An 18,043-nucleotide genomic window follows, 5' to 3' on the forward strand; every position below is an offset into this window, starting at 1 on the left:
ATGATTCAATTCGTAAACACAACCGTTCCCTTCCTCCATACCCAGGGCTGCCTCACTCCAATCAAAGTTATCATCCCCTCGGGCTCAATCCTCCAGCCTTCCCAGAATGCAGCAGTGGTGGGCGGAAACGTGCTGACATCACAGAGGGTGGTTGATGTCATCTTCCGGGCCTTTGAAGTGTGTGCCGCATCACAGGTGAGGAAGAGAGTGTTTAAAAACAACCACTTGATTCCCAGCATCTTTATTCAGGGAGGGGGGGGGGTTATGCAGTTCTTTTCTGTTTGTTTGCCAGGAACAGTTTACTCACCAGTGGCGTACCCACTGTAGAGGCAGGGCAGGCGGTCGCCTGCCCAACTAAGATCTCGCCTCCCCTAGAAAACCCAAATAACCAGAAAAAGTCATGCGTGCTTAATGTCCTCAAAGTGACGCATCCAACAAGCTTTGAACTGAGCAGATTGGACCTTCCGTTCCAGAGATAATGGCCAAAACATCTTGTAAACGGCAACTTTCGCCGGTTTTCGATTGAGTTGAAATTTCTTTTTGGGGGGTAATAGTGGGGGTGCAAAAAAAAAACCTCGCCTGCCCTAAATGTAATTCCTGGGGACGCCACTGTTACTCACATGTAAGGCTCCTTAATTCAGTGGTTCTTGAATTTGTTCATTTCAAGGACCCCCAAATTCTAATTAATTTGTCCGCAGACCCCCATCCGCAGACCCCCATTAGAAATTATTTTGTGCCAGGGACCACATACAAGATATATGTTGTGTTATATAGGTTTAAAGTGGTTTAAAGGGGAATTTTGGACCACGGTGTTCTTACCTTTTCTATGATGTTATGATACCCTAGGATGAATGGTACAGTAGAAAAATGTCATAACTCCATCCCGGGTCCACCACAGCTAAAAACGCGTGCCAATAGGCCTTGCGGTAGATCACATATTTTGATAGCTTTTTTTCTTCTTTTTTTGGGTGAGATCTGACGTTCATAGTGACAACACTATGCAATGTGATTGTCTTGAATGCGAAAGTCCGAAAGTCTCGCTAGACGAGATTTCAATCTCGTCTAGCGAGACTTCCGGTGGGGCGCATTCAAGACAATCATGTTGCATAGTGTTGTCACTATGAACGTCAGATCTCACCAAAAAAAAACGGATGGATCAAAGTTTTATTTTGTTGACAACACTGTTCAGAAGTTCAGTTAGATGGTTTGTCTCTCACAAATGTGAAAGGAATAATATCAAAGGAAAGTATATGTACCATACTTAACTTGGTATTGATCACTTCGCGTCGTAACTGTATGCATTTGTCGTCAGGGCTGCATGAACAACATTTCCTTCGGCAGTGAGACGAGTGGATACTATGAGACGGTTGCCGGGGGAGCGGGGGCGGGGCCAGGCTGGAGTGGGCGGAGCGGCGTGCACAGTCACATGACCAACACACGCATCACCGACCCGGAGATCCTGGAGAAAAGGTGGGCAAAAGATCAAAAAGACAAATTTTAAGGTCACACTGTGTAACATTCATTTTAGTTGTGTTTTTAGCGTCACCCCTTGTAGCTCCGCTGTCATACAGTTTTTTTTCTACATCATACGGAAGTACCGCTCATAAATTAATGCTCGCTCCCGAAGGTCCTCGGGAGCGAGGATATTTTGGAAGGCAACAGTCTGAAGGTTGTCAGAAACCATATTTATTAACTGTAAAATACATGAATAAATACATTTTCCGGTGCCTATGTCATTTTGGTGCGAGTGTCGGGGCTGACACTATGCTTCAGTGGCTCGCCTCCAGCGAGTCACAGGTGATGCTAGGGCTATACTGAGTGGGTGGGGTCTAACGTTCAGAACTCAGAGCTGAGCCGTAGCGAGTATGAAATAGTTTTGCTTTTGTCCTCTAAGCACTTTGTTCGTTTGTATAAATGCTGAACAAAGTTCCGCTTCGTTCGGAGTATGCTGCAGGTTCAAGTGTTCTGTTCTGTTCAGTTCTGTTGTGTGCATCTTGTTGGCAGGTATCCAGTGGTCTTGGAGCAGTTCGATCTGAGGCCTGACTCGGGGGGTGCAGGGAAGTACCGCGGCGGAGATGGCGTGATCCGCAAACTTCTCTTCAGGAAAAAGGTTGTATTATCCGTGCTGACCGAGAGGCGCTCCACCCGGCCCTACGGCCTGAAAGGTATAACCTTTGACCTTTGCCAGTACAAAAATCTCATGCCTTCATTTGGATGTTACAGTACCCTGTTGTGACCACTGTGTTATGGTGGCTATTTTGTTTTTCCATTAATCACTTATGTGGTCAACAATGGTTAGTTGACCAGGGTCACCCTGGGCTCTTTACTGGCTTTTTACTTTACCGCTTCTTTTTTCCTAAGATTTCACCAAATCTTTTATTTTCACTGAATGTTTGCATATTATGACATCACCAGAATGGTTACGGACGGTAGGGGTGAGGTGCTTAAGGCTTGTATTAAAATGTATTGGACATACAAACACCAGATTTTAACTTTGAGTTTGTCTCTAGTAGAATCATAGATTCGTTTTTTTCTTACCAGACTAGATTCATTATTGTCATGTGACTTAAAGGGATACTTCACTTTCGGGCCGGGGACACATTTAAAAAAAATATTACAAATAAATGAAAAAAGTTATGGAAAATTCATGGCCCCCTCACACATTAGTAGGACACTCTAATGCGTGAGGGGGCCATGAATTTTCCATAACTTTTTTCATTTATTTTTAATATTTTTTTTAAATGTGTCCCCGGCCCTAAAGTGAAGTATCCCTTTAATCAATATGGCCCTTTTCTTTCTCATCCTAGTGAAATAATTAGATAATGAATACATTTAATAATTGTCTTTCTTTGTGTCTTTTCCTGTGTGTCCTTCAGGAGGGGAGAGCGGTGCAGCAGGTCTGAACCAGCTCCGCAGAGCAGACGGCAGAGTCCTCAACCTGGGATCCAAGACCACTGTCAGCCTGGAACCAGGGGTAAGTGCGTGCGTGCATGTGTGCTATTAATACTTGTGAGGACTACATTTCCACACAAGTATAGCAGAATTTGAGAGATAGACATTGTGAGACAAGAGAAATTGTTATTTTATGGTTATTTTTTTTTCTTTTACATTATTTTTAACCATAGGTGGGTAGTTTGACGTACAATTAGGAAAAGATTCATGTTGGGTTAAGGGCCGTTCACACTGAGCACTAGAACTGCAACTATAAAGATTATCGTTTGAAAAAAGTCAAGTGGATGGCAGAGTTCACACCGACTATAAAAAAATACAATCGTGAACGATATAGTTATAGTGCTCAGTGTCAACAGCCCTTAGGGATAGGCATGGGGAATTTCGAGGTTAGGGTTGGAGTTATGCCTGATATATAATTTACTTTAGCTGCGCCCCTGTATCGTGCAACGACACAGGGACGATCTACAATCAGATTGTATATCAGCTATTTAAAGCTTTTGGGTTAAAAATGACAAAGAATTCAATGTCATTCATAAATCTCTGTCTTAAACTGTATGTTTGTATTGAATTATCAATACAAACATGCGTGTGTGTGTGCATGTTCTTGAATGCCTCTCTGACTATGTGGGTGACGATAACATGTCATGCATTATACACACTACTATACCCTTTAACCTCTGTCTCCCCCTGCAGGATATGTTCTGTCTCTACACCCCTGGAGGAGGAGGTTACGGGCCAGCGGAGGAGAAGGAGGAGGCCAACGGGGCGCCGTCCAACAAGCGCAGGCGCCTGATCGACTCCTTCCCCGAGAGAGGCAGCGTGTTTGAGTACCGCATGGCACAGGAGGCTGTGTGACTGACACTACTAACAAGACAGGGAGAGATAGAGGATGGAGAGGGACAGAGGTTTGTGAAGGCAGCTTAGAGCAGTGGTTCTCAAAGTGCGGTCCGGGGACTCCCCCAGGGGTCCTTCAGGGGCAGCAAAGTAATTAATGTAGCATCAAAGCCATTCTAAGCATTTTAACCCTATATGCATCAGCTATTTTCAAATAATCTTGAAAAGATGAGAACAATTTTGAATATTTATTATTCCGTAGTCAATGGCATGACTGCAGTTATGAAACATAGGAGATACAGATTGGCGTACCAAATAATACTAATAATAGAAGATGGTAACACAGAGGTATTAGGAAAAGATGACCAGAAACCAGGTATACTACAGAAATCTTGGCTTGGGCCCTTCAGCACTTGGGACTGCCTGGGTATTAAGGGCTGTTCACACTGAGCACTCTAACTATATCGTTCACTGTTTGTTATAGTTGTGGGGTGTGAACTCTGTTATCCACTTGACAATTTTTATAGCCCGGTGAAATAGCTATTATTAGGTGTAGATATAAGTGTAGTCAAAGTGCACTAATCGTATATTAACAGTATATTAACAGGTATAAAAGAAAATAGTCCAAAATGTACACGTACAGACAATCTACCCCGGTAATGTAAGTAGAAGAGAAGTGGATAGTGAGAAATATACAACCGACAGCTTGAGGAATCTGTGTGTGACTCAGCTAGAGAAAGAAGTGTGTGTGGCATGGCATACTTTACCAAAGATGGAGAGGTTGGGGGGGGGGGTATTGCAATGGGTCTCAGTCAGTCAGGGTAAGGAGGATGAAGACGAGTAGAACCACTTTCCACTGTTTATTCTGCACAAGACAAATAAAACAGCTTGTCCTTGAGTTACATCTGCATATTTTTGAAACATTTTCTTCTTTCTTTTTTCCCCTTCTTTTTTGGGGGGAGAGAGGGGCATTTTTAAGCCTTTATTTGAAAACGAAGAGAGAGTTGGGGAATGACATTCACTACCAGAGTCATGCAGTAAAGACATGCATTAAATTATGCTAAAACATTTTAATGCCCCCCCCTTTTCAGAAAATGCATTCCCCCTTTTTAATTACCCATTTTTGCAAACAAATATGAATGGTTCCAATGTGTGAATTTGTAAGCCAAATTACAGTAGTGTAATAGCAGGCTATGGTTTGTCAGTACCTTCTGGTTTAATGTACATCTGTTTTTCTTTCTTTCTTTTTTAATGTCTTTAATGTCACCACTTTCCTGAATTTCCCCTCATGGATCAATAAAGGTTTACCGTATCTCATTTTCTTACAGAAGTTGACGTTAATGCCCCACCTTTAGGGTGCTTGCAGCCTGGTCTAGGAAGAGACTGATCAACTACTAAACACTTTCTAGCGACCTTTTCATCATTGACTGTCCTTCAATCCTTTAAGCCAATGGGGAGACTTCCACGAGACTTCCCCATACTCTGAACAACGGCCATCCTCCCATGCTATGGGATCATGTCTCAGTAGGCACGCCTCCTGCTTCGCCCCTAGTCATGCAGTACTCTGTGCGGCCCGTGGTGGAAAATAATATTCGGCGGACCACGGGTCCATTTGGTTCCGTTCGGGGAATTTGGAGAGAGCAACCTGGTAATAATATGACTGCGTCATCATTTCTTGTTTCTATTGTTAAAGCCCCACTTTCAATGCAAAAAAGGGTCCCCTTTTGCTTTTGGTCATTAACCACTAAAGCTTGCAGCAAGTAGTACACATTTATTTTCATGCTGTTTTAAAACTGTAATGTTATAGAATTACTTTGGACAGTGAAAACAAGAGGTCTCTGTCAGTGTTTCTCAAACTGGTTGATTTCTGGTTGAATTGGTAAAACGCAAAAATTGTATAACAATACACGTGGCCCACCCATCTGACCACTTAACGGCTGTCGTGTTAAGTGGTCGGATGTATTCGGCCACGAACATTTCAAGATTTTCAAGAGGGTCCTGATGCAGAAAAGCTTGAGAATCCCTGGTTCTATGTAACAACGTTATTTCCAAACACACAGGAAACAGGAACACTAAAATGTCATGCTGCCTCAAAGTGTACTTACTGCATAAGGTAGCGCATATCTTTATGTCAATACAAGCCCAACCGTGAAAGATAAGAAAATAAGAAGCCAACTGATGTTAAGTGAAGTTGATCACTGCTTTATGCCCTCATTGCCTATTTCAGTTTGTACTAATACATGACGTTATTTTATGTCACCCAAATAAAACACAATTTCTTGAAATTCTGGATATCCTTTTGTTTCTGTCACAAGAAATAGCTTCACTGCTTCCATTGTTTGTTTTTTTGTAAAACATGACTCGAGTGTTCTAGTAATATCACAAATAGGTTAGCATGACATGACACATCAATGTAAAGACCAAACAAACACATTTGCTGCATTTGAAAAGCATATAAGAAGAACTGACTTGCTCTTGTGCATAATGGCAATCAATCTCATACATTTAAACGCAACAATGTCTAACATAAATTGAAACCCTAGCCTAATAGCTGATCTACAAGCTCACAACGTGTCACAGCGTAATGCGTTGTGATTGATTGATTGATTGATTGAAATTTTTATTAGGCAAAAGAATGTAAAACAACACAGTTACATTTATAATGCTTTTGTCTAAAAGGTCCGGCCAAAAAAGTCCTTGCGGACTTGTTTCCGTTGGGGTCCTTGAATTAATTTCATAGACATATATAGTAGCAACCAAACAGTTCAAAAATCAACATGAAAATACAGAAAAAATACTATGTACAAAAAAAAGCATGAAAAAATAAGAAAATATGTACAAAAAAAGGGGGGGGGGAGCATGGAAAAATTAAAATTATATACAAAAAAAGCATGAGGAAATAAAAAATATGTACCAAAAAAAAGGGGAGGGGGGGGGTCTTCTGTCTACAGGGAAACTGGTACTAGCTCCTCTTTAGGCCTCCAGAAAGATGAGTTTTTAGGGCTGTTTTGAATGAGCCCAGCGAACAGCATTTTTTGAGGGATGGGGTTAGACTATTCCATTCCTTGGTGGCTGTGCTATAGAAGGAGAATTTGCCCATGTTTGTTTTATGGGTGGGTGGTACCAGATTGTTGTTTACGCTCCCTCTAGTTTCGTGGCTGTGGGTGTCACTAACTTTTTCGAGGTATTTATACAGATATGCGGGTATAGGGGGCATTTCGGGCAAATCTGCATTTACAATTTTGAAGACCAGTCCCATTTTTGGTTGTTTAACCCGGTCTTCCACCCTGAGCCAGCCTAGGCTGGCAAAGTGAGTGGGAGAGAGGTGGGTCATGGGCCCCAGTCCGAGAAGTAGTCGAATCAGTTTGTTTTGGGAGGTTTGAAGCTTAGTCTTCAGTGACACTGAGGTGTTGGAGTACCAAGAGGAGCTAGCATAGTCAAAAAGGGGCTGAATCAGGGCCCCTGAGAGGGTCCTGAGGGCCTGAGGGTTGACAAAAGAGGAAACTCTGCCCATAAATCTGGTTCTCTGGTTTACTCCTTTGACCACCTTTGTTGCCATGCTTTCACCTGTCAGGTATTTGTCAAGAATACATCCCAAATAGGTAATCTCTTCTTTGCTAGTGATGATTGTGTCATCGACTTTGACCTTGAAGTCATTTACCTTCATTTTACTGAGGGAATGTTTGGTCCCAAATAGAATGGATTCAGTTTTCCCAAGGTGTAGTGACAGTTTGTTATCGGTAAGCCAGGTACGGATTTTTGAGAGTTCGGAGCTGAGAGCTTCCTCAACTTGCAACTTGTCCTCACCCGAGATCAGGAGTGCCGAGTCATCAGCGAACAGGAACAGTTTGCAGTTACAGGCAGCATTCATGTCGTTAATGTATAGAAGGAACAGGACATGGTTCCGTTGATGTCAACCACTTGTTCTCTACCCTCCAAGTAAGATCTCATCCAATTTAGTGATGTGCAATCAAAACCAATCGCCTTCAGCTTATCAAGTAGAATTGTGTGGTTTACAGTGTCAAACGCCTTTTGGAGATCCAGCATGACCATGCCGCAGTATTTGCCCGAGTCTACCTCACGTTTGATGTAATCGGTCAAATATAGTAGGCATGTGTCAGTGGAGTGGGATGTTCTGAAGCCTGATTGGAATTCAAACAACAGTTTACGCTCGCTGAGGTAGCTGTTGATTTGTTCTTGGATTGATCGCTCTATAACCTTTGAGATGGAACAAAGGATGGAAACAGGCCTATAGTTGCCAGGATCTAGTTTGCTTCCTTTTTTAAATAGAGGGATTACTCTTGCCAACTTGAATTCTTGTGGGACGTGACACTGACTGATGTGAGCTGTTGTAGGTCAGCTATTTCCAGGACATTCTACCAGAAACTTACATTATCTGTCCTGGAACTGTTACATTGAATATAACTTGTATCATCCAAAAACGTTAAATTGATTTCAATGAGTTGTTCTCTGTAAAGGAATATACCAATCATTAGGTCAGATATTTATTTTATTCATAAGTTATCATTCACATCAGTTGATCAAATTAAATTGCTCTTGCCAAACAAAAGCATGATATGTGTTTCTCATAGTTCAACATGTCCTCCATATGACAAAATGTTCAGATTCAATAAAAAATTTTCTGCAAGATTTTTAGAAGTGGACATGTACGTTTCTGGTATAATGCCCCTTCCGGTGAAGAGATTCACTGTGGAGGGATATATGAGCGTACCTATTATAGAGCCCTGGGGGGACTCCTATCAACTAAGTAGAGTTAGTTAGAAGGTTAAGTTTAAGTGTATTGCTCTCATACTGCCACCCTGTGTTCAGAACTGCACATGACACAATAGACTGTCCTGGTCAATGAGTAATGGAAGTCATGGTTCTGTGTCCTGGTTCAGTATCCTGTTGTAAACAAAAACCTTCATGACCGACAAAGACTACTTCATATCACTCACATCAAAACACTTTGATTTGTCTGACATTAACTCTGCTAAGATAACTCCACATAGTTACAACTTTAAAGGAAATCTTTTGAGAGATAAGACCCAACTGGATTCACTCAGAGAGTGAGAGTGTGTGTGTGTGTGTGTGTGTGTGTGTGTGTGTGTGTGTGTGTGTGTGTGTGTGTGTGTGTGTGTGTGAGAGAGAGTGAGAGTTAGGGGGGTTTGTGGGTGGGAGGGATGGGTCCGGGGGTGGAAGGGGGGGAGCAGGCATGCATAAGCCGCCTGATAAGGAGATAGTGGACGCTGCAGTCAAAACAGCAGGAGGCTGATGGTCACTGGACTTGTTGATGTAAATCAGCTGTGTGTGTGTGTGTGTGCGCACACACTTGCGCACGTGTATGTGTGTTGGAACCACAGACTGTAACAGCAATGCAGGGGCGATGGACTGTGGATCAAAAGATAATAGATAATAGATCTCTATAGATCACTATTCCTGTGGTAAAATAATCTATCATACTCAAAGGGCTTGATGCCCTACTGACCCCTATAACCCCCCTGCTGTTGCTACTTGAGCGCTTCTATCTCAAGTACTTGTAGCTGCAGCATTAGGCTTTTGGGGCAGTCATGGCCAGTGGTGCAAAGTAACCAAGGACATTTACTTAATGAGTTATGGTACAATTATCTGTACTTTGGTGTCTTTGTATGTGGAGTGACTTTCACTCCACTACAAAGACAAATATTGCACTTTTGACTCCACTACTTTTCTAGGAAGGGAAAAGGTACACTATGGCTTATTTAAAATATAGTGACAATCTACACGCTCAGATGGCTGTTGATTATACAGCAATACATTGATATTAAAAATAAAATGTACTTTGTTATTTGTACGTTTGAATATGTGAGTATTTTTAAAAGCATGTGCTTTTGAATATTTAAGTATTTTTTAAAGCAAGTACTACTAACGCAAGTATAAATTTGACTTCACTTGGACCACTGACATTAATCAGGGAACAAAATATCCAAAATATTTGAAATCCCCAGTTTTTTTTTAAACTGGGACAGATTGTTACTGAGTATTAGTTGCTGAAACCAACAGCATGTTGTTAGCTGGGCAGTGCACTGCAAACATTGACAAGCTTAACAAGTATTACTTGCATTGACCTTTCAGGCTTCTTTCAAGGTATTTATATTATCTTAATACATTGACATAATTTAACTGGTTATGACTTACTGTATATGACTCGTTCCAAGGCACTTATATTAGATTGTTTCAATAAATAGTCATGAATTAACAGCAAATATTATCTTAAATATACTAGCTTGTTTTAATATATTTTCATTGTTTCCAAGTGTCTTGGAACAAGTCATACTATGATGAAACAAATTTACATTTATTGAAACCAAACAAGTATCTGCAAATGTAGTGAGATAATCTGAGAATAGTCTCTTGAAAGAAGCCTGAAAATCCTGATTGCAATTGTTAAACCTGGTCAGTTTTTGAAGTGATCTAGAACTAAAATACCCATTCAAGTTTCACACCAGGTTCAACAAAAACTGCAAGTCTAAGACAAAGTCTAAGAAAATATAATGACTTAACACTAAATTGGCCAAATTGTCATATTAAGTAAGAAAGAGGAAAACATTTTGAAAAAGTTCACAACGCCTCGTAGTGCAAGGCGTGAGCTTGTAGTTCGACTATTTTCACAATGTTTATCTGTGAAACCGAGTCAAACTAAATGTAATGCCTACAATTCCAAGTGCTTGTCAGGGTGTGGGACCCCAGTTCGAATATGATTATTGGGGGGGGGGGGGGGGGGTCACAGCCTGAAAAGTTTGGGAACCCCTGCACTAGACACTGTGTGTACAGATGTGCACACACAGTAAAAGGAAAACAAATGGCTCTAGCCAAAGTGGTAATGCCAATTGTCTGCGTCCCATTTTACCTGACGAGAAGCATACAATAATGCACAGGATCATTTCTTTTTAAAAAACAAAAACATTTTTATTTCATAGCCCATTAGGCACAAGTTTCATCTTTCGATACTCTACTGTACAAGCCTTTTAAAAGACAACCACAACCATGAATCTGGCGGGAGAATGAAACATTCAGCTGTCACGGTGGGCAGATAAAACCGCTTCCCTGATTAAAGAAAATTCATGTTCATATCAAAATAGTGCAAAAAACAAATGGCAGTGCAAACTCCCTGTACATGTTCCATTCCGTTGGCTTTCTGAGGTAAATAGTTGTGCTGCTGTATTTTACATAATGAATATTGTAGGTTTCCAGTAGACTATAACTAATATATGAAAATATGCAGTATTGCCAACACTTGAATAGAAACACAAAAAATATCAGTATTTTCAAATATTATTGTCATTACAAATATTACTCTCTCCAAAGTATTCCTTTGCCCATTAGTCCAGTGTTTCTCAAACATTTTCATGTCAAGGAAATGTATTTGGCTGCAGACCCCATTTGAAAATATTTGGTGCCAGGGACCACCATAAGAGAAGATTTTTCAAAAAATAGTAGATCTACAAGCTCACAGCGCGTTGCGTCGTGAGCGTTGTATGCTTGTAGATAGGGTATTTTCGAATAATCGGGGAACAAAATAGGCCAGGCCTAAGTATTTAAACTGTTGCTGCATGGGGACACCCTGGAACCCCCTTCACTGACCCAATGGGGGTTCCCAGAACCCCACTTTGAGAACCAGTGTATTAGTCCATCTCTCTTGGTTAGAGTAGTGATTGGAACCGTATCCGGGGCAGAGGAGACATGCAATACCTTTGCAGAACTTGACTATAACTCAAGTCCTGCATTGTCTTTCTTTGTGCAGTAATGTTTCCTTCAACAGTAGAACATTACTGCCCTTCAGTCCTACTGTTGATTAAGAGTCAGTCAGTAATGGGGGTACCTGTTAAGGGGAGACGCAGTCTGAAGGGCATAATGCAGTTGATGTTGAGAGTTCTGATGCGACTGGTGGTGGGGGGCCGGTACCAGAGCATCAAACACACTCTTGTTGGGTGGCACAGACTGTAGCATACTGTCTAGGTCCATAATGAGGGGAGGGGCTTGAAGAGAAACCCGCCCACTGGGAAGGATGGGCCAATAGGCGTGACTTAAGAAGCGTCCGGGCGCCACAGGTGTACCCCCATAGCTGTAAAGGGGGATGCCACCGTGCAACGGCACTAGGGGACCCCCGTTAAACCGCATGCTGGGTGGGGCGACGGCGTTGGGCGGAGTGTATTTGGCGTAGGAGGTGGGTAGCTCCCACGGGGGGGCAACAACAGAGTTCCGCCGCGCCGTTTTATGAAGCGGGGGCCTGCAGTCCTCGTAACCGTCCGACCCTGCCTCGCCATAGGGAGGCATGCGCTTCCCAGAGCGCGGCAACCCCCTCCAGTCCTCATCAGAGGACGACGAGGCTGGGCTGGCGGAGCTAGCGGACGTGCTGCATGAGGATGGGGTGTAGCGCAGGGGAGGGGACGGCCTAGGGGGCAACACAGACCCCCAAAAGTCCCGGCTAGCCCTTTCCGCCTCCCCGGCAGCACTGGGCGGCCTCAGGCTGTGCAGGAGGGAGTCGATGGCGAAGGACGAGTCCAGCTTGGGTCGGAACAGGTCGTCCTGCGGCGGGGAGGAGTCTCTGGATGGCAGTGGAGGCAGAGCAATAGCGGTGACAGGAAGGGCCTCAGATTCCGGCTTGAGGGTCTGTCCGTGTAGGATGTAGGGGGCGAGGTCCTGAGCGAAGACCGTCTCCTCCTGACGAGCCACGGCAGTGTTTTGTCTCTTCAGGAGCTCCAGAGGCACACGGCTCAACTCCACTGACCAGAAGTTGCCCTTGCCCTGCGGTTTCCCTGGGTCCTTTAACACCTAGAGGAGAGTGGAGAATGGTCAAATAAGATGACACACAGGCCTTGCCCTGCAGTGACCTAATTTCATACCCCCTGCACTCCAAAACTATCTCTCTCTCTCACTCACATGCACACTCCCTTTGAAAGACGCGTTATCAAAACAACAAGTGCATGCATTTTTTATGAGTTATGGGGACGGGAACCCCCAGGGTTCGGTACCATGCGGTGTAAATGTGAAGTTCCTACTAATGATGACACAGGACTGAAGAGGATTTTAACACACACATACCTTGACAAAGCAGTCATATGACGAGAGGTTGTGCCTCACAGAATCCCGCCAGCCCTTGTAGTTTCCTTTGAAGAAAGGGAAGAGAGTGCTGATCTCCTTCAGGATCTGAAAACAAACCAGTGTGGTGTCAGTATCACTTTATCTTCCAAAGTGTGCACATTGTGGGGAATTTGTCTTGGAGTCTGCTTACAATCACATACTGTAGCAGCACAGCAGACAGCACTAGACAGTTCTCTTAATTTGTGCTGAACAACCTCACGGAATTTTAACAGACCTTTGTGTTTATAAAACATTACTCAACACTACAATATCAACACTTGTCATTGAAGATATAGTCCTACATGTCAACTATACATTTATGATGACCATATTGCCCACATCATATGAATTAATACCCCATAACATATGTTGGAAACAACATTCTAAAATAAAACAATGCTATAGTTAATTTGTACAATTCTGCTCTGAGCAAGAGGGGTAACCAAATGCCTAATGAAATGGTGAATCTAGAGTAGACCACCTGGAGTTAGCCTATCTTATCAAGCCACTGACTCTGGCCGATAAGGATCAGTGTCTGGTTTCACCACAGTCCAACCTTATCAGAATAACCCCAGAATGGCATGGTCCCTGAAAGTGTCACCAAGAGATTTCTGTTTAGTGTCACTTTATCAACAGTAAACCAATCTGGCATTAGAACATTATCCTATACTGAAAGGAAAACTCCAAATAAACTTGCTCTCACTACAATATTATAAGACTTTATATTTTAAAATATTTGTTTAAAAATCTAAACAAATACTGAGGACATTTGTATGGTGTTATGTTGAATAGCCTACAGTATATAGGACCCCCAATGGAAACAACTGTTTTGGTGTTATCCTTTTAGACCCAGTGTTTGACTGTACTCATATGCTACCGTTTTGCATTTCTGTCAAATAAAATATTCGATAGATCAATCAATATCACTCATGGACGCGCCAACATTGCCGTGCGTAAAACACACGCGCGCTCTGACCATAGTCTCCATTAAAACACACTCATGTAAATTCCCACCGGTCAGCAATGATTTGGGTTTTTACCTCTGATAAAGTAAGCTTCTTCTCCGGTGAATTCTGAATCACCATGGCGATCATGGCGAGGTACGTGTACGGTGGTTTAGGATATCGCTGGTAATTCTTTTTCCTCCCGGCGGTGCTGCTGTTCTTCTTATTATTATCCCGCTGATCACTGTCCCACGAGTCCCGATCGTTATTACACTCAGCTTCTTGGCTTGGGGCGAGTTGAGGCGCCTGGTAGGATGACGATGATGACCCCTGTGGTCTGCGGTCGCCAGCAGGTCCAGGTGCTATTAATTTATCCATGTGCACCGAGGGTCTGCTGCTGATCAAGTGGTCGCGGGCTGCAGGCTTCTCCAGTCGGTGTGGCTGCTGTGCAAACAGCTGTGCTGGGTAGTGGTGGTTGCTGGGGTGGTGGTGGTGGGGGTGAGGCCAGTAGTACGGTGTTCCACTGGTCGGTAGATGGCTCTTACTGCCGGAGTCAAGTTGAGGATCGTAGTGGGCTCCCAGGTAAGACCCCAGGGCGGGCGGTGCCAAGATACTCTGTCCCCCCTGGTGCTTTGTCATGTTGATCAGTGTCAGGGGGAAGACTGGAGGAGTGGAGGATGAAGAGAGGGGGGAGGAAGAGATACGAGTCCGTCCTTAACTTGTGGCAGACAGACTACTGCTGGGCTGGCTCCAGGCTGACTCTATTTGAAGAGCAAACAATTAACAGTTTCATGTAAATCCCCGCTGCGTAATCGACGACAGAATGGGGGGGCGTTATCCGACTTGATCGCCCTGCTGGGGGAGGGGGGGTGTGGGGGGGTTTGTGTGTGTGAGAGAGAGAAATACAGTAAACGTGTAAATAAGCCATGATAATATCAACATACCACTTATAACAGAAACTCTGAGCTGGACTGTGGAAACAGCATTCCAGTGAGTTTACACACACAGTGGACAGGGCTCAAAACGTGCCTGGCATGGGCAGTGAGGTTAATTTACTTGCAATGTATTATATAAATATATGTATTTATTATTATTATTGTTACACAGTACATTCATGTCACTGTCTGGAAGAAGATTGAGGGACTAAATCAATCATAATTTTCTGCATTGCTGCAGCCTACTGCACACAAACTGGTGTGTCACTCACATCAAAGTGACAGGATTCCAAAGCTACAGAGAAAGTAAATTACAGTAGGCTGTGCTGTGTGGGGGATGGGACCCAGAGGAGGGGACAGATACACAGGAATTTGGGATGAGGCTTTCGGTCAATCAACAATTGATATCTATCAATATACAAAAGAGGACAGTGAATATACAAACACCCAATAACCGAGTTTGGCAATTGGAAGATCATTAAGAATTGCAATTGGCATATAGCCTATTCTAGATTATTATTATTATATTAGTATCCTATTCATAATAATTACAATTCCATTATTCTAATTAGTGCTAATATTGCAACCATGGATATATGGAACCATAGTTTAACCCAATCTCATTATGTTATAGCGTGGTGAACCTATAAAAGTATCAAAGTATTTATCACTCCAGGCCGAAAAAAATAAACAAAAATATATAGGCTAACCTACTCCCAAATAAATAAGCAGGTTACTTTCAAGGCAAGCAGAGGGAGAAACCCTGTTTCTGTAAGTAACCCACATCAGCCTGTGCGGAGCCTGTATAATGAGTCAACAGATTCTTATTCTAAATCAAATGAATAGGGGGCCAGATTTGAGCTATCCTGGCAGTGGGGGGTGTATTACGCACAGCTGGGCCTCCATTCATATAATATGCAGATGCCTTCAGGGTGCGAGAGAATAAGTTTCGAGAATTGCATGTCGTCTATTGTTCAAGTTAATGTAGTGCTAATGTCCAAACTCTTGCTTCCCAGCAAGACAGTGAAAACAAGTTGGATTGGAGTCAGGCCTGTTCCCATTGACGTTCCCTCACAGCTGATTTGCATGTGACGAAATACGGAGGCTATTATTCACCACCACCATTTGTGGGTTTTGTGGAGTTTACAAGCTGTTAAGTGTCGTGCTTGGGATGTTCACACCTTTAAACGGGAGCAATACATATATATTCCCCTCCCTCCTGCATTTCTCTACAGTATCATGATATGCATAACCCAAAACTCAACTGATTCAGTAGCCGCAAGAGATCGATCCTATTTAATATCTGGAGTTGCAATACCAACCATTGACAGCCCATACATCCAAACAGAAAGGCCCTATCAGATTGCATTAAACGACGTTAAACTCATCAACAACATGGCAGCTGTAAGGAAAGCTTGAACTCTCCTCTATCTGCAACGTTTTTGTTTCATAAAAATCCACCGTAGACATGATATGCGCTACTTTCTGTCAATAAATTCCGTGCAGGTGATTATTTTTCTAAGTGTCAGAGTGTGGAAGCGCTCGTTTTCAATAACGCAACGTCCTTGCTGCCTCCTGCATTATGTGCAATTTAGAAACAGGTGGAATGCTGCAGGGCCATTGAGTGATTTCAAACGAGCGCTTACAAACTCTAAAACGTAGAAAAATTATCACCTCCACCTGAATTTATTGACAGAAAGTAGCTCACAAATAATATGTCTACGGATTTTTATTAAACACAAACTTTGCAGATAGAAAAAGGATGATCCAAGCTTTCCGTACAGCTGCAATGATGGTGAGTTTAATGTCGTTTAATACAATCAGATCGGACTTTTCTGTTTGGATGTATGGTATTGCTGTTGGTATTGCAACTCTAGATTCCAGATATTCAAAATAGAATCCAAGTTGCTTGCGGCTACTGATTCAGTAAGTCAACATAGTTTGAGGCTACATTAGCGTTTTAGTTTTTAATCAATTGAACTAGTATTATATGATCACCAGCTGGGAGGTTGTAAAATCAAATGGTAGTCTATGAGTGAACCAATTGGTATCAATTTTACGGTTGCATTGAGCCCAATTTGTTCATTAGAGCAGTGGTTGTCAAAGTGGGGTCCTTGTGGGGGGGGGGGGGTCCAGGGGTCACCAGCAAAAGTAGTTCATATAGCATCACAAATAATGTTTACCACTTTAACCTTTTATACTTTGGCCATTCAAAAAATAGCAGATATACAAGCTCATCGTGTGTCACTTCGTGCTGCATAAATCTTGAACATTAGTGAACATGTTTAACACAAATCTTTGCTTCTGGGGGCCCATGGCACAACATATTTTCAGATGGGGGTCAGTGGCCAAATATTTATCAGTTTGGGGGTCCTTTAGTTTGAGAACCACTGCATTAGAGGACTGCAGTAAAACTTCAACCAAGAGAAGGCAGCAGAACGCACAATGTTCTGATCCGACAGCAAATGCCTCAATAAAGACCACAACCCAAGTTGCTTAATTTACTTTTATCCAATTCCTGTGCAGTTGCAGGCCAACATCGTTCTGAAATCTATATGTTCTCTTACCACGTTAACTTGCTGTAGGGTTCTTTCTAAGTGTTTAAACCAACTCTATGGTTTAAACTAACTTGATTCAACATGGCGAAGTGCTCATCTCCATCACCTGTCATGATTGCAAAGGTGGTGGTTTTGAATTTGTCACATGATGCAACACATTCAATGCTACCCTGTCGCCCTCTTATGGTTGCATTTATATTTGTGCGAGTAAACTTCAACTCAGAGAGGTATCCTTGTGCGCACTAAATTGGAACTCTCCATTGGTGGAAAAAGTACGCACATTTTAAGTAAAAGTATCAATACTGCAATGTAGAAACACTCTGTTGCAAGTAAAAGTCTGGTATTTAAAATGTACTTGAGTAAAAGTACAAAAGTAGCCTATTATCAAAAAGTACTCATTATGCAGAATGTCCCATTTCACAAGTTTTCAAATGTATAAAAATCATTTGAAAATAGTAGGGTGGCCAGTGTATGTTTTGTAATAATTATCAAAATCTACAAAGTAACTAGTAACTAACTTTTTTTAACAACGATTTTAATAATAGTCAACCTTTTTCAAACACTTTTCTCCCCACACAAAGATAATCGACAATCACAATTGAATACACCAAAACCACTTAAAAACTAAATTACTAAAGACAACAAAGCAACAACTGTCTCTCTGTCAGCAGTGTCAATTTCCATCCCCCCATACAGT

At 42.4% G+C, this 18,043-nt stretch overlaps 2 protein-coding genes across 2 annotated transcripts in view; one reads left to right on the top strand and one right to left on the bottom strand.

The window, feature by feature from the left end:
- Positions 1-6,018, top strand: part of LOC308077189 (5-oxoprolinase-like) — a 28,998-nt gene extending 22,980 nt beyond the window's left edge. The window contains exons 24-28 of the mRNA XM_080417787.1: positions 46-195; positions 1,313-1,470; positions 2,005-2,165; positions 2,877-2,974; positions 3,646-6,018. Coding sequence (XP_080273913.1) covers positions 46-195; positions 1,313-1,470; positions 2,005-2,165; positions 2,877-2,974; positions 3,646-3,807 — 729 coding nt within the window. The 3' untranslated portion in view covers positions 3,808-6,018. The remainder of the gene's footprint in view (positions 1-45; positions 196-1,312; positions 1,471-2,004; positions 2,166-2,876; positions 2,975-3,645) is intronic.
- Positions 6,019-11,631: 5,613 nt separating this feature from the next.
- foxh1 (forkhead box H1) lies at positions 11,632-14,492 on the bottom strand (the record flags this gene model as incomplete). Its single annotated transcript, XM_080417480.1, has 3 exons — positions 11,632-12,600; positions 12,871-12,975; positions 13,950-14,492. The coding sequence occupies 3 exons, from the start codon at positions 14,490-14,492 to the stop codon at positions 11,632-11,634; spliced, it is 1,617 nt and encodes a 538-aa protein (XP_080273606.1).
- Between the last annotated feature and the right edge of the window lie 3,551 nt (positions 14,493-18,043).

Source organism: Gymnoscopelus braueri, assembly GCF_963280865.1.
Source record: "Gymnoscopelus braueri genome assembly, chromosome: 21".
Lineage (NCBI taxonomy): Eukaryota > Metazoa > Chordata > Actinopteri > Myctophiformes > Myctophidae > Gymnoscopelus > Gymnoscopelus braueri.